The sequence below is a fragment of the Rhinoderma darwinii genome, chromosome 4 (genome assembly GCF_050947455.1).
Source record: "Rhinoderma darwinii isolate aRhiDar2 chromosome 4, aRhiDar2.hap1, whole genome shotgun sequence".
In the NCBI taxonomy this organism is placed as follows: domain Eukaryota; kingdom Metazoa; phylum Chordata; class Amphibia; order Anura; family Rhinodermatidae; genus Rhinoderma; species Rhinoderma darwinii.
Genome location: NC_134690.1, coordinates 95,070,491 through 95,086,548, shown reverse-complemented (window position 1 = coordinate 95,086,548; position 16,058 = coordinate 95,070,491). Strand labels below are relative to the sequence as shown.

At 39.9% G+C, this 16,058-nt stretch overlaps 1 protein-coding gene across 1 annotated transcript in view; it reads right to left on the bottom strand.

The window, feature by feature from the left end:
• Window positions 1–16,058, bottom strand: part of MYO7B (myosin VIIB) — a 166,389-nt gene that overhangs the window by 93,312 nt on the left and 57,019 nt on the right. Inside the window, exons 6-14 of the mRNA XM_075863636.1 lie at window positions 13,062–13,204; window positions 10,705–10,818; window positions 9,493–9,646; window positions 8,797–8,873; window positions 6,351–6,470; window positions 4,689–4,831; window positions 3,715–3,925; window positions 2,960–3,095; window positions 2,563–2,723 (exon numbers count right to left, since the gene is read on the bottom strand). Of these exons, the coding sequence (XP_075719751.1) occupies window positions 2,563–2,723; window positions 2,960–3,095; window positions 3,715–3,925; window positions 4,689–4,831; window positions 6,351–6,470; window positions 8,797–8,873; window positions 9,493–9,646; window positions 10,705–10,818; window positions 13,062–13,204 (1,259 nt within the window). The remainder of the gene's footprint in view (window positions 1–2,562; window positions 2,724–2,959; window positions 3,096–3,714; window positions 3,926–4,688; window positions 4,832–6,350; window positions 6,471–8,796; window positions 8,874–9,492; window positions 9,647–10,704; window positions 10,819–13,061; window positions 13,205–16,058) is intronic.

The following is a 16,058-nucleotide window of genomic DNA, read 5'->3' as shown; positions in this document are numbered from 1 at the left end:
CGACAATCTGTAGATACTCATCCTTTTCGCACATACCCCGTGCTGCCAGGGTGTGTATATACAGATCTCTGTTCCAGCCGGCATAGCGTGTGAAAAGCGCTCGGACGCTGGCTGTGTCAGTGTCCGCGGCTCCCCAGCAACCTGTTCTCTGACAGCCGAACCGATTGGTTTGGCTACAGAGAATATGATCACCGTTATTAACTGCTTCCTGACCGCCCACAGTAAATTCACGTCGGCGCTTGCTGGGCTCTGTGCAGCGCCGACGTGGACTCACAGTGGGTGTGAAAAGTGTGATCCGGGTGTCTCAGAGTAGTGCTGACACCTGGATCGCACTGTAAACCCCTGCCTGTGTTACTAGAGACATGATCGGGACTTGATTGGTTCAGGTCCCGATCATGTGATCGCAGGGAAAGTTTGTTGTAGCAACAAACTGGCAAGTTTGATGCTACAACAAACTTTCCCGAGGACCGATTGCGGGTACTGCCGTCGGTTGCATGGCAAAACCAGAGACCATACAACGGCCTCCGGTCTGCCATTCACGGAAGCCTATGAGGACCAGCTTGTCCTCATAGGCTTCCTGTCAGTGTGACTGTCAACTTAACACTGACAGTTTATAACACGTTACACTACCTAGGTAGTGTAATGTATTATAGCAGCTATCAGTGCTGCAGGTCTTCAAGTAAAACAAGTAAAAAAAAAAAAGTTATAAAAATGTTTTATAAAAGTGTAAAAACAAAAAATCCTTTTTTTTCCTATAATAAGTCTTTTATTATAGGAAAAAAAAACGTTAAAAAAGTACACAAGTAACGACCCCACCTATAAAACTATAATATTATTTTTCCCGCACAGTGAACACTGCGAAAAATAATTAAAAAACAATACTAGCATCACTATTTGTTTGGTCATCACCCCTCCCAAAATATAGAATAGAAAGTGATCAAAAATTTGAATGTACCCGAAAATAATACCAATAAAAACTACAACCCGTCACGCAAAAAACAAGACCTAACACAGCTTTTTCGACTCAAAAATAAAAAAAATTATGGCTCTCAGAATATGGTGACACAAAAAATAAATAATTTTATAGAAAAGTGATTTTATTGCGCAAATGCCACAAAACTTAAAAAAAACTATATACATATAATATCGCCGTAATCGTACCGACCTGCTGAATAAAGTAAAACGGCATTTATAGCGCACAGTGATTATTGTAAAAAAAAGACAAAAAACATTGTCAAAATTTTTTTGGGCACTTTGATTGCCAAAAAATCTAATAAAAGTGATCAAAAAATAACATGTACCCTAAAATGGTACTAATGAAAACTACAGATTGTAACGTAACAAATAGGCCCTCACACGGCTCCGGTGGAGAAAAAATAAAAAAAAGTTCTGGCACTCAGAATATAGCGACAGAATTTGTGCAGAGTGTCCAAAAGCGGATAAGATTGGGCACCATTTATCAGTACGACACCGGCCACATATCTATGAATTATTTATTTACCCTCTTATTATACCCTCTTATTATGCCCTGATGTACCCCGCACAGCTTACATATCCCACATTATAAACTGAAATACCAGCAAAAACCCAAACAGAACTTTTACCAAGCAAAATCTGCGCTCCAAAAGCCAAATGGCGCTCCCTCCATTCTGAACTCTGCCGTGGGTCCAAACAGCCGTTTATTACCACATATGGGGTATTGCCGTAGTCGTGAGAAATAGCTTTACAAGTTTTGGGGTGCTTTTTATTATTTATTCCTTGTAAAAATTATATTTTTTTATATTTTTTCAGAAAAAAAGTAATCTGGGCAATAAATATTGAATTGCATTTCTCTGGTAAAACCTTCCGTGTTACAGAATTTTTTTTATTACAAATGAATTTCGGCAAAAAAAATGAAATTTGTAAATTTCACCTCTACTTTGCTTTAATTCCTGTGAATTGCCTAAAGGGTTAATAAACTTTCTGAACGCTGTTTTGAATACTTTGAAGGGTGCAGTTTTCAAAATGGGGTGATTTATGTGGTCTATCTAGTACATAAGGCCCTCAAAGCCACTTCAGACCTGAACTGGTCCCTGGAAAAAAGCCTTGTGAAATTTTTTTGAAAATGTGAGAAATTGCTGCTAAAGTTCTAAGCCTTGTAACGTCCTAGAAAAATAAAATAATGTTCAAAAAACAATGCAAATATAAAGTAGACATATGGGGGATGTTAATTAGCAACAATTTTGTGTGGTATTACTATCTGCTTTACAAGTAGATTACATTTAAAATTAGAAAAATTATAATTTTTGCACATTTTCTTTACATTTTGGTGTTTTTTTTACAAATAAGCTATGAATTTAATGACCAATTTTTTCCACTAACATAAAGTACAATATGTCACGAGAAAACAATCTCTGAATCGCTTGGATAGGCAAAAGCATTCCAGAGCTATTACCACATAAAATGACATGTCCGATTTTAAAAGATGGGGCTGGTCATTGAGGCATCGATGACCCTTGGTCCTGAAAGGGTTAAATACAACACATAAAAAGATTGAAGGCTATGTGACACAAAGACACTAACCTTTTGGTAATTAAGACCTGTGTTTCGGATAATTCCACGAATGGAAGTGCCACTGGAATTTTTTTCCACCTGGAAAATTTGCTTTAGGAATTTACTGGTTGAGGAGTGCATCAACAAGATGAGATCTGTGCTCAGCAAATCGCGATTCTTGTCCAGGAATCCTTAATGAAAAACACAAGAACAGAACTCTTTCTTTTTGGATGAAAGTTTGCGATTGTCTTTAGAAGACTTTGATAAGTTAGAAATGAAAAGTGTACACCCATGCGGTTCACATATAATGTGAACAGCATGTAAATAAATATGAATAGTATACTTTTAACATTGTAGTACTATATTGTTTCATGAATAAACAATAACAAATACTATATATTGCATCATACTATAACACATCACTCACCTTCAGTTTCATAATATACAAGTCCTGCAAAATGGTTTATCCCAAATTTTGTGTCATGTACACTTTTGGATGCAATGTAAATATTACTTTTGCCATGAATGCTATTCACTTTGGTTAGCATAGTAGCATCAGTTCCCTAAACACAAAATTGAAACATTACTGTAATACATTAAATTTACAAATTCACTAACTACTATTTGTTGACCCTCGGATTTCTGCCACTGATTTGCAGTTTCATCTGTCGCAGGTCCTCACACAGATTAACCCCTTTTAAAAAGACTAATCCACATGTGGCTGCCCGGCATGGTTTTCGCGCTGAAGTCAAGAAGTGACATCTCAGTTCTATTTTACCCCTACGTAGAAAATTCTGCGCCATATAAAAATGGGGCAAATTCCAATTAAAATCAATGGGATGCTGTTTGTAAGTGGTTCTCATGCATATAAGAGTCGACATACAAGTGCAAATCCATCGTGTGAATAAGGCCTTACAATGCCTCTGTATTCCAAATGGGTTTTGTAAAAAGCTGTACTGCTCATATGGTACAATTATTTTTTTAAGACATCAGCAGACTTTGATGATGGCAAAACTTTTGGGCGCCTTCTTAGAGAAAGTGTCCATGTTTTTTAAAACAACCAATTTCCTAAACTGAGTTGCAAAATAAATGAAGGACTTTTTACTATTGGCAACAAAGTCTCTTTTCCTTTTGAAACTGGGTGCCATTTAAGTCTTGTTAAAAAAAAGGAAAGCATCTTACCTGTGGAAATTTACTTTCCTCATCTATGAGGGAGATGATGTTCATGGGTCGGAGTGCTATTATGTCCAATGCACGCTGGTTATCTGTAAAATCAATGTGCTGCCAAGGTATCTGCTCTGCATTGTATTCCTCTTGCTCAAGTTTAAATATATGACGTACAAAAAACTGCTGAAGATGTTCATTAGCAAAATTAATGCAAAGTTGTTCAAAACTGGAATAAAAAACAAATGTTTATTTCATGTAAAAATGTAATGACAGACAATTGCTTTGCCGGGTTTTTATTCATACTGACCTAATTCAATATAATGTTTCTAGTGACAAGCTCAACTGTAAACTAGAATAAATGTATAACTATTAAACTCTACATGAAGATATTGCAGCGGATTGTACCCCTCACAATGTAAAAGGTAAAATCTGCTGCAAGTTCCGCTGGAAATCTTCAAGTGATACGGCATACAGTGCATATATTTTTGAATCTTTTTCAGCAATTTGGTCCCTAAGAACAGATCTCTTAAGGTGACCATACACATTAGATGTATGTCGGCCAAACCCGCCAACCATCTAATGTGTATAGCGGCGTCCTGTCAGTGGAGAAAAGGGTTGGGCATGTTGGATGTCAACATGCTCGATCCTTTTGTCTGCTCGGTCATAAACTGCTGCCAGAGGAGTCTGGCAACAGCTCTACTTCTTCTCCCTATTAAAAACACATGTACGCTTGGCAGAGCCGAGTGTGCATCTGTATGGGAGAGTCGGGGAGAATAGCTGTCAGCCTAACGAGCCTTTTGCCGACAGCTATCTGAAATGTGTGGGCAGCTTTAGACTGTAAATACAAAGAAAGCACTGAATCAAAGAAAATTGCATTTCTCAACTGTGGACAAAAAAATGCTTGGATTAATCTCATCTATCAATATGACAAGTATACATTTTATTAATAAATTCAACCTAGTACCACCTTTTTAATTAAAGAATCTTACCTATTTGTGTTGAAATGTTCGAAACCAAAGATATCTAATAACCCAATAGACCTTTGCACAGTCCCAAGATCTTTAGATGCTTTAGTGAAAATTGCTTCATTGATTTTATTTACTATCCACATGAACATTCGACCATAAATACCCTGCAACAGAATACAAAAAACATACTGACAAGTTAATTAAAATTGTCTCTAGTTTGTATCTGTGTGTTTGAGATAGGGAAAGTAGATCGTGAGATAGGGACTGATGTCTGATGACAATTTCTGCGCAGGACTATGTTGGCGATGTATAAGCAACAGAAAATAAACAAATATCTGCACTTGTGCCTATCAGGTTGTTTTAAACTCATGTGATGTGCATCTATAAATTGAATCTGTTTAATTTAAAAGCACACTTTTGTAATTCATAGGGATTGTACAAGATGAAAAAAAGTGTCTGATTTTTTCTAGAAACAGGTCCACTCTTCCTATTGCCATTGGCTATGTCTGATGCTCAGCCCTATTTACTTGAGCGGTACTGTTTCTGGAAGGAAAAATGTAAGGCTGGGTTCACACGACCATTTTAACGTCCGTAATCGACGGACATATTTCGGGCGGAAGTCCCGGACCGAACTCAGTGCAGGGAGCCGGGCTCCTAGCATCATAGTTATGTACGATGCTAAGAGTCCCTGCCTCTCTGCAGGACAACTGTCCCGTACTGTATTCATGTTTTCAGTACGGGACAGTAGTTCCACGGAGAGGCAGGGACTCCTAGCATCGTACATAACTATGATGCTAGGAGCCCGGCTCCCTGCACTGAGTTCGGTCCGGGACTTCCGCCCGAAATACGTCCGTCGATTACGGACGTTAAAGTGGTCGTGTGAACCCAGCCTTATACTTTTTTGTATGCATTCTAGGTATCTGAAAGGAGAAATGATCCTGAATCCATTATATAGATTGAGCAGCCACGGGCTCACTATGTTTGTCTCACTGGTAAAATTGCACCCTTTTCCTTTTAATTAAAAATGTCTAATAATGTAACAACTGACTAACCACACTGAACAATAAATAATTCCAATTCTTTATATGAAGGGGAAAAGAAAGCCCACTTTACCAAGATATAAGTTTGTATTTTGCATAAATAAAAGTCTTTAGGATAACATTTTGCCAAAAGAACTGCTGAAGCCTGAAATTTTTTTATTTTTTTTTAAATTATAATGCAAAAACACTGTACTAATTAGGCCTCATGCCCACTTCCGTTTTTTTCGTCAGGGTGCTATCCGTTGATTTAACTGATAGTACCCTGACACATTAATTTCAATGATGCCATGCACACTTTCGTTGTTTTAACAGAACCATGCGGCCGTTCCGTCAAAAATAGGACAGGTCCTACTCCTGCCCGTTTTTGACGCAACAGTCTCAGCCATTTCATTGATTTGTTCCGTGAAACAACGGACTGTACGGAAGCCATCTACGTGCGGCCCGTGTTTCACGGATCCACCATTAGCGGCCGTACAACTGCCGACAGAAGTGTGCATGAAATCCTGCACATCCCCAGAATAAGAAGTACAGTAGCTTATGACTATGTCAAGGTGAATATGGTATGCATAAAAATCTTACAGTAAAACCTATTAAAACAACACGGTGTAGGCTTATTTAAATTCTTGTTATATCCTTAAATTACCTTAGTGAACGCATCTCTGCCATCACAAGCCTGTGAGCAACTCAGAGGTTTGGAAACACTGTCTCCTCGTACTATTATGGTGTGTCTGCTAAGGCTACTTTTTAACTCCATTGAGTTCACCTATTTGGAAAAAAGATCAAATTTGTTTATGTTATATATAGCTGGATATACCATAAATATATAACTGGCTATGCCATATTGTAATGTTTACAGTAAACTTTGTATACAACTATTTTTATCTGACTTTGCAGGCAAGTAATCTAGTCAGCATCAGATTTTCATGTCCAGAGCCTTTAGGCACAAAATGCATTGCACCTCGTGCCCCTTCCATTAATAAACCTGCATCAAAACTGCGCCTCTTGAAGGGATTTTCTGGTCATGGGGTGGTTTTTTATTCAAGTAAATAGGAGCAGAGCTGCAGTACTGCAGCACGGCCGCTATACAGTGGTTGGAGCTTTCTCCTTCCGGCTCTGAACACTGTGTAACTCCCGGTGATGGAGGCAGCAGTAACAGCTGATTGGTGCAGGGTCCGGGTGTCGGACCCCCACCGATCTTATACTGATGACCTATCCTGTGGATAGTTCATAAGTATAAAAAAAACGCCCCATTAGCAGAAAACCCCTTTAAAGGGATTTAAAGAGAGCTCCGATACACTGTATCAAGCCATCTACCTATGTGGCCAGGACTTTATCAGAACAGGTTTTATCTTTTGAATGTAAATACTTTTATTCACTGACACCAAGCAGAGCTCTTTAAAATGGTGAGGAATTGAAACAAAAAATATGACAGAAGGTTGCATAATTTTTAATCATTCAATTATTAAGCTTTATTTACAAAATAAACTGGGAAGCCCCCTTTAATCTAAAACAAATTTATATCATTAAATAAGAACTAAAACCTGTAGTCTACAGGCACACAATGCGTATTTTACTGCGGAAAATACGCAGCAAAACCGCAAGAAATTCACAGGGAAAAAACGCACTTGAAGGTGCATTTTTTGCTGCGTTTTTCAGTGTGATTTTTACGTTTTGCTGTGGGTTTTGCTGCGTATTTCTCCAGAACTAGGGAGATAGAATTCGGAAGCGGAATCGCGAGATTAATTGACATGCTGCGGTTACGAAAATACGCACCGCGGGTCAATTTACGTGCGAGAAGATACATACCACAGCATGTACACGAGATTCCCTGGAATCTCATTGCCTATGCTGGTACTGTATTACCCTGCGGTTTTGCTGCACGCAAATACGCGTGGCAAAACCCGCTTAATACGCATCGTGTGCATTGACCCGTAAAGTAATTAACTACAGAGCTGCATCACAAATATATACATATAGTATACTAGTGGACAACCTTGGATGAACTAACAATCCTTCCTAACCCTAAGCCCCCTTGCACACGACCGAGTACAATTCGGGCTGTTTTTCACGGCATCCTAGTGACACCCGATAGTTTTCACGGACCCATTCACTGTAGTGGGTGAATCAGGTCTGTGAAAACGGACCCGACTCTCCGATCCAAGGAAAGATAAAACATGTCCTATCTTCCCACGGACGAAACAGCACACGCGGTCATCTGCATTAGGGCTAAGGAGCAGGTGCTCCTCCCAACAAGCCGGCCTGTAGGCATGTGCCTATTGGAAAGTATGACTTTGAATACGGTATACCTACATGAAATATAAAATATGAGTATATGATTTTGTACAAAATATTTCAAACTTGGTGAAAAGAGCAACATATAATGGAAATATCAACCTGTGCAGATGGCTTCTTAGTGGTGTTAAAGGTGTTGTAAACACCAACAAAATTCAATATTACTATGCAGTGGACGCCACCAAGATGACTACATTTACTTTTAGTACATTGTGAAAAATAATTGGAAGCCATCCTCTGTCCCAATCACAATCTCAACTTCTTGTTACAGAAGTTTCCGGACTAAATTTTATTGTCAAGACTTATTTATTGTGAGATATGATGGCCAGCAATGGGGGGAACTGTGTAATATTCAGAAACTAAAGGCCCTTTTACACAGGCTAATGATTGGGCAAAGAGCGTTTATATGAATGCTCGTTCCTGATCATTGCCCTGTGTAAACAGGGCAACGATCAGCTGATGAATGAGCAAACGTTCGTTCATCGGTTGATCGTATCGTTTATGCAACAGAAAATATTTTTGTTGTTGGCAGCATATCTTCCTGTGGGAGTTGTGCTGCCGACATGATGGTAATACATGGGGACTATCGCTCGTAGTAATGATCGCTCATCCCCATACATTACTGATCATGGCTCATTTTGAAAGGAGCAAACGAGTGCCGATCAACGAGCTGTCAAGTTGATTGGCGCTCGTTGTTACGCCCAAAATTGTTTTTTGTAAAAGGACCCTTAGGTAAACCAGGGGATTGGTTATATGCTATTTATTGATAAGATATAATTCAATGCTTTTCTGGTTACCTCAAGCAAAGTAGCTACAGTGGTTAGATGCATAGACTCACGAACCTCACAACCATCAATGTTTCCAAACATTGCACCTATAAATGAAATATATAATGTAAATATATCATTTAAATATAGAAAAAACATATATCATACATTGTTGTACGTCAATAATGTCTCTTAATAAATTAGGCGCATCTCTGGCTGTCCGTGCGTCACAAAGCAAAATCTACGCCAGCTAGGTGCTGGTGCAGATTTCAGGTGTTATTTACACCAGTTTCTGGTGTCAATTATAGTATACAGATGTAGCCATCTTTATCTTGACTTTTAACACATTAAATACACAATGGCAAGATCCTTTATCTTGAATTTTTCAATGACTTTTCAATGGCTTTTGCAGTGTGATATCACGCTGCAGAAAGTTAACAGAATCAAGATAAAGATGGCTAAATCCGTACGTGTCCCGCCACGTGTGGCACTGCCCTTTCAGCTACACACAGCGCAATTTTTTTCTTCGCCAATTTGAGACTTTTCTGCCATTTGTGGCTTTTCACAAAGTTAATCAATTTCCCCTGTAGGGACTAGAGATGGTTTAAAAATACATATAAATATCAAGACATACCAGTATGAAGGTACAGTGAAGAAAATTTTTATGTGATATACTGTATACTATGCAGAAAACCAGACGTTTTCATTCACAACAACAATGCATACTTTGGAAGTCAAGATTGCCCAGGTGCAGCATAGCTGCCAGCAGTTTATTAATGTCTGTTAAATCTTGTTCCGAAAAAAGAAGAATCTTCATGGCAGAACGGACTTGTGTGTAGTCTCTGGCATCATTGCGTCCCTCACAAGCTGTGCAATTACCCTAAAACAAGAAAATAACAGAGATCATGTTACTGTATGTCATTAGAAGTCATATCTTGGCTTTATTCTTTTCAAACTGACATACTGCCGATCTATTCATTTGGTATCATATACTAAGTAAGTCGATATCTCTGTGTCCTATAAAGAAGAATTAACAGATGGTTATCTGTGCAACATTTTAATTGTGAAAAACATAGTTGTTGTAGCTAGTTAAATAGTATCCCTTGGAATTGTTTTAAATGTTGTTAATTTACTATTATGCCCTCTTCACATCGCATTTCTGAACTACGTATACATCGGTAAAGCTACCTATATACACGATAAATGTGCTCATAGGGCTCAATTAGCCCCGATGCAGACCAAAAGAGTGTCCTTTTGGACTCCATCGGGCTGGTTTACGTCGGCATAACTTTTTTTTTTTAAGGATGAAATAGCGTATTAGACTACGCTATTCCATCCTGAGGGATGCCGCAAAAAAAGTAAGCCACAGGGTATACATTTTTTTAACACGAGAGCCTATGTGGATATATAGAGCATATATGGACAATTATGTAGCTGGAGCTTCCTGCACTAGCTGATGCCCTGCCCAGGGAATTGGGCCCCGGGGATCTCCTGACATTACTATCCATATATGGACAGTGACTTCAGAAGCTTCACCAGGGCCGGAGTCCCCAGGCAATGTACCCCAATGTATGCCAGACAGTGGGATACGTTGCAGCCTTTCATCGGATGAATACGTCGGGAGTCCTCCCATCACACGGAAGGCCAAAATGCGATATATGTTCAAAAGATTTATTATTCTTTTAATAAAAATAATCTGCAACTTATAGTAAAAAAAAAATCCTAAGTAAAAAAAAAAGTCCTTGTATGCCTACAGATGTCTAGGACAAAATGGCTGCTCACTCAGTTTCAGTACGAAACTGTTACCAAACTCGCTGCAAGGGCTTGCTCCTGTATGGGCATCTTAGCTATACAGTGTTGTGCTCATATATACTGTGATAACACACTTAAATAGCAATCCAAGATGTCTGAAGCATATGATTTATAAAGGTATGTTACCATTGTGAGGTACTTGAAATCTGAAGATTTTTCCAAGTTCAGTTGCTTCTTTTCTTCTGAACTCATTCCAAGCAGCATGCAGTAAAATATGTGATAATTTCTCTCCCCTGTGGCCTATGGAATAACAGCAGAGACTATGATAACAATATGCTGGAACTGGACTGACGACTTCAGTGAGCGCTGGTCATGCGTGTCTAAGTTCATTAACTTAGATGTGATCAGGGCCGGCCTTAGGATAGATGGCGCCCCGTTCAAAATTATCTTTCTGCGCCCCACTCCATCATAAAAAAATGGCCCATAAAAAAAGTATAATACCCCCCACAGTATAATTCCCTATATAGTGCCCCCACACCGTATAATGTCCCTTTAGTGCCCCCATACAGTCAAATAATAATATAATATATTATAACCCATTCAAGGACACAGTATTTTGTCCTCTAATTGTGCCCACACAGTATTATGACCCCTAAGTGCCACACCCAGTATATTGCCCCCTGTAGTACCCCTACACAGTATGTCAGCTTAGTGGCCCCCACACAGTATAATGCTCCCCTCCCCTGGCTGCCACACACAGCCCCCCTTGTAGATAGTGCCCCCTGTAGTTTGTGCCATACAGCCTCCCTGTAGACAGTATTATAATCCCCCACCTCCTCCTTGTAGACAGTACCATACAGCCCCCCCACCTCCCCCTTGTAGACAGTGCCCCCAAACAAGAAAAAAAGCAAACAAAATCTGTCACAAAATTCCTTCAGGAATTTTGAAGCAGATTTTGAATTGACAGCGTTGTTTGACCTTTTTTTTTTTGTTTGTTTTTTTTAAGCCGTTGAAGCTAATGCAAAAGACGCAGGCAAAAAAGCATTACAAACGGGCACCGCAGGTATTTTTTGCCTCCTATTAATTTTCAATTGGAGCTCAGAGGTGAAAACCACTTGAAGACTATCAGCCCCCCACTCACAGTAAAATGACCATCAGTCGAGCACACACCACAAAAAGACCATCAGCCCACCACTCAGATTCCCCCTGTAGATAGTGCCACACAGCCCCTTGTAGGTAGTGTCACACAGCCCCCTGTAGGTAGTGCCACAGAGCCCACTTGAAGATAGCACCCCCCCTTCCTGTAGATAGCACCACTGTAGCTCCCTCAAGTCAGGGAATCCCCCTGTGGCCGGGGATTCTGCTCCTGGAGCGCTCCGCTTGATGTCTCTGTCCATATAGTTGCCGACGCTGTGACCGGGGATTCCACTCCAGGAGAAGCCCCTGACGTCTTTATCCATTTATGGACAGTGACGTCAAGGGCTTCTCCTGTAGTGGAATTCCTTGTCAGAGGGTCGGCAACGCTGTGGACAGGGATTCTGCTTCAGGAGTTGCCCCTGATGTCACTGTCTATATATGGACAGAGACATGAAGCGCTCTGTCCAGGAGCAAAATCCCAGGCCACACAAGGATTCTGCTCCTTCAGGGAGCTACAGTGGCGCTAGTAGATGGCAGAGCAGGGAGATACCTCCCTGCTCTGCTATGGTGGCATCACTACCGCTAGCGGCGCCACCGGCCATGGGGGGGGCACGGCTCGACGGGTGCCCTCATGCCCGGTGTCGGCGCTAGCGGCCGCTATGGCTACTACAGCGGTAGCGACGCCACTGAGTGAAGCGTCCGGGGGAAAGGCAGCTGCTGAGTCGCGTGGGCCAGGCGCTTCGGAAACAAGCAGGCGAAGGGAGCCAGCACAGCAGCCCGCTTCACCTGCTGGAGTGATGCTCCCTGTGCAATGTCACAGGTCGCACAACCCTAAGGCCGGCCCTGGATGTGATCGATAATAGCTGGATCCCGGTGTCACCGAAGCCGTCAGTCCCGATGATTTCATGGATTCGGCTTTGACCGCAAGATACAGCTTCTATGCATACAGAATACATAGAAGCTGTATCTCAATAAGTAAAAAAAAAGTTGTTCATAATAAAATAAAACATTGATTTATTTTTTAAAAAAATGTCTTCAAAGGTCTTTAATTATTTCCTAAATTTCTATAAGAATTCTGCAAAAAATCCAAAGACACTGCTCATACTTTAAATAGAAAACAAATGCATACAATTATTACTAATGTTGTTAATTCATACATGCAAAGTCACTGTATCAAAATAATATGAAATTCTGCATGTGTCTGCAGTAAATAGAAGGCGTAATGACAGTATCATCAATGCTAATACATATTCTAGACTTGCCTAGAATATGTTTAATATTCAGAGAGTTGTGTATTTTAAGTAATTCCGTGTTTTAACACTAAACTATGTTTGTCTACCATAATGTATTTCTTCAGTTCTGAAATCATGTGAAAGCTGTGAGTAATGATATTCTGAATGACCGACCTGCCTGCATACTCGAGACTTCTCCAAAAGGAACTGCTCAATACGAGCTCCCTCAATGACATTCTCTTTGGAGAAATGAATTTCTATGTATTTTCCAAAACGGCTAGAATTATCATTTCGGATAGTCTTGGCATTTCCAAAAGCTGAAAAGATATTGACAAAAGTTAAGATAAAGAAATCATTGATCAAAATTCTAAAACACAAACATATGCAAACCTACCTTAGGGGTTCTCCAGGATATACTAGTCCATCTCAATGAATTAGAATATCATCAAAAAGTTAATTTATTTCAGTAACTCAATTCAAAAAGTGAAACTCATATTATATAGATTCATTACACACAGAGTGATCTATTTCCAGAATTTTTGTCTTAATGTTGATGATTATGGCAAACAGTTAATGGAAACCCAAAATTTAGTGCTTTAGAAAACTAGAATATTATATAAGCCCAATTTCAATACCGAAATGTTGGCTTACTGAAAAGTATGTACTGTACGTGCACTCAATACTTGGTCGGGGCTCCTTTTGCATGAATTACAGCCTGTGGCACTACTGGGGTGTTATGGAAGCCCAGGTTGCTTTGATAGCGGCCTTCAGCTTGTCTGCCTTGTTGGGTCTGGTGTCTCATCTTCCTCTTGACAATACCCCATAGATTCTCTATGGGGTTTAGGTCAGGTGAGTTTGCTGGCCAATCAAGCGCAGTGATGCTGTGGTTATTAAACCAGGTATTGGTACTTTTGGCAGTGTGGGAAGGTGCCAGGTCCTGCTGGAAAATGCAATCAGCATCTCTATAAAGCTTGTCAGCAGAGGGAAGCATGAAGTGCTCAAAAATTTCCTGGTAAACGGCTGCGTTGACTCTGGACATGATCTAACACAGTGGACCAACACCAGCAGATGACATGGCTTCCCAAACCATCACTGACTGTGGAAACTTCACACTGGACCACAAGCAACTTGGACTGATGCCTCTCCACTCTTCCTCCAGACACTGGGACCTTGATTTCCAAATGAAATGCAAAATTTACTTTCATTTGAAAACAGGACTTTTGGACCATTGAGCAACAGTGTTGGTCCACCGTGTTATATCAAGTCCAGAGTCAGCGCAGCCGTCTACCAGGAAATTTTCCAGCACTTCATGCTTCCCTCTGCTGACAAGCTTTATGGAGATGCTAATTTTATTTTCCAGCAAGACTTAGCACCTGCCCACACTGCCAAAAGAATCTATGGGGTATTGTCAAGAGGAAGATGAGACACCAGACCCAACAACGCAGACGAGCTGAAGGCCGCTATCAAAGCACCCTGGGCTTCCATAACACCTCAGCAGTGCCACAGGCTGATCGCCTCCATGCCACGATGCATTGATGCAGTAATTCATGTAAAAGAAGCCCCGACCAAGTATTGAGGGCATATACTGTACATACTTTTCAGAAGGCCAACATTTCGGTATTAAAAATCATTTTTGAAATTGGGCTTATTTAATATTCTAATTTTCTGAGACACTAAATTTTGGGTTTTCAGTAACCCATAATCTTCAACATTAAAAGAAAAAAAGGGCTGGAAATAGATCACTATGTGTGTAATGAATCTATATAATATGAGAGTTTCACTTTTTGAATTGAGTTACTGAAATAAATAAACTTTTTGATGATATTCTAATTCATTGAGATGGACTAGTATATATATATATTTTTTTTTTATTAAGCCCTCTTGTTCTGGTAAAATAAGGGAGCTTTATTATACCATGTTTGTAGCAAAGAAAGCTCCTTTATGCAAAGTATGGTTGTTGGCAGTGTGGGAGGGGAGCCATTTAAAAAGAAACGGTTTTAGCGTTAAGATTTTACAAAAGTTTTATCGGGCAACCATTGACAGTGTTTTGATTTATGGCATCACAGTTTAGTTGGGTATGGCCACGGTGAAATAAAAGCATTTTTTATGTATGGTGGGTGGCTAAAACAGCTGGAGCCATTATTGGCTGCAATGTTTTGCAATTATCAAGTATTTATGAGAAGTGGAGTGTGAGTAGAGCAGCTACAATCTTAGGAGACAGTTCACACCCATGTAATAGCCTGTTTGAATTGCTACCATCTGGAAGGTGTTATCAGGGAGTTTCTATCCTACAACAGTACAGTTTCTAAATAAGAAAATGGGACGTGCTGACCTAATGTGTTCTTTCTCCGATATGTTCTGATGGTTTGCACATTACACATTTTTCAATGTGTAAATTGCTGATGTTATATTCTGTCATTTTCATAGTTGGCAATGAAGTTTTCTATATTCTATTTCTATGTACGGTCTTGTAAACTGCCTGAAGAAGGAGCCTGTGTGCTCTGAAAGCTTGCATATAGAATTTTTATGGTTAGCCAATAAAGGTATCGAACCTACTATACTTTTGTCTTTTTTGACACAAAAATATTTGACATTACATATGTACGGACTATGGCCGTTTATTGCACAGAGAGGCTTTCCCCTTGGCCATAGGAGAAAAAGGCTTTCCATGCAATGATTCAATGGGCGCCGTAGGAAGTGAGGTAATTTTTTCTTTATTTTTTTTACAAATATGGTATTGAAATGCCCTCTTATTCAAATTATATATATTTATCCTGGGGAACCCTTTTAAGTCAGTGGTGGTCTAATAGTAGATCAATATCTACCAATGGACCTTAGAATGGGGACCAATAGAACTTGATATCATGCGCCAGGTCACCAGAGTTTCAGGTGAAATGTCAATTGACAAATCAGATAGTGACTTGTGAGTCTCGACCAGCGCTATTAGCTTGTGTAGGTCTTACAAACTAGCTGACGGCTGATATACACTCTAGCGCAGAGGGGAGAAGCAGCATGGTCATGCTTGAAGAAGGCATGGCAGTAGAGCAAGTGAAATAAGTATCTAACTAAGGCTGCTATAACCATCATGGCTAACTGGGACATCTGAAAAAAGGCAGCAATGTCCTCTGCGTGCCCCATTAACCTGTCCCTGGTCCCTTGGTAGATCGTGTA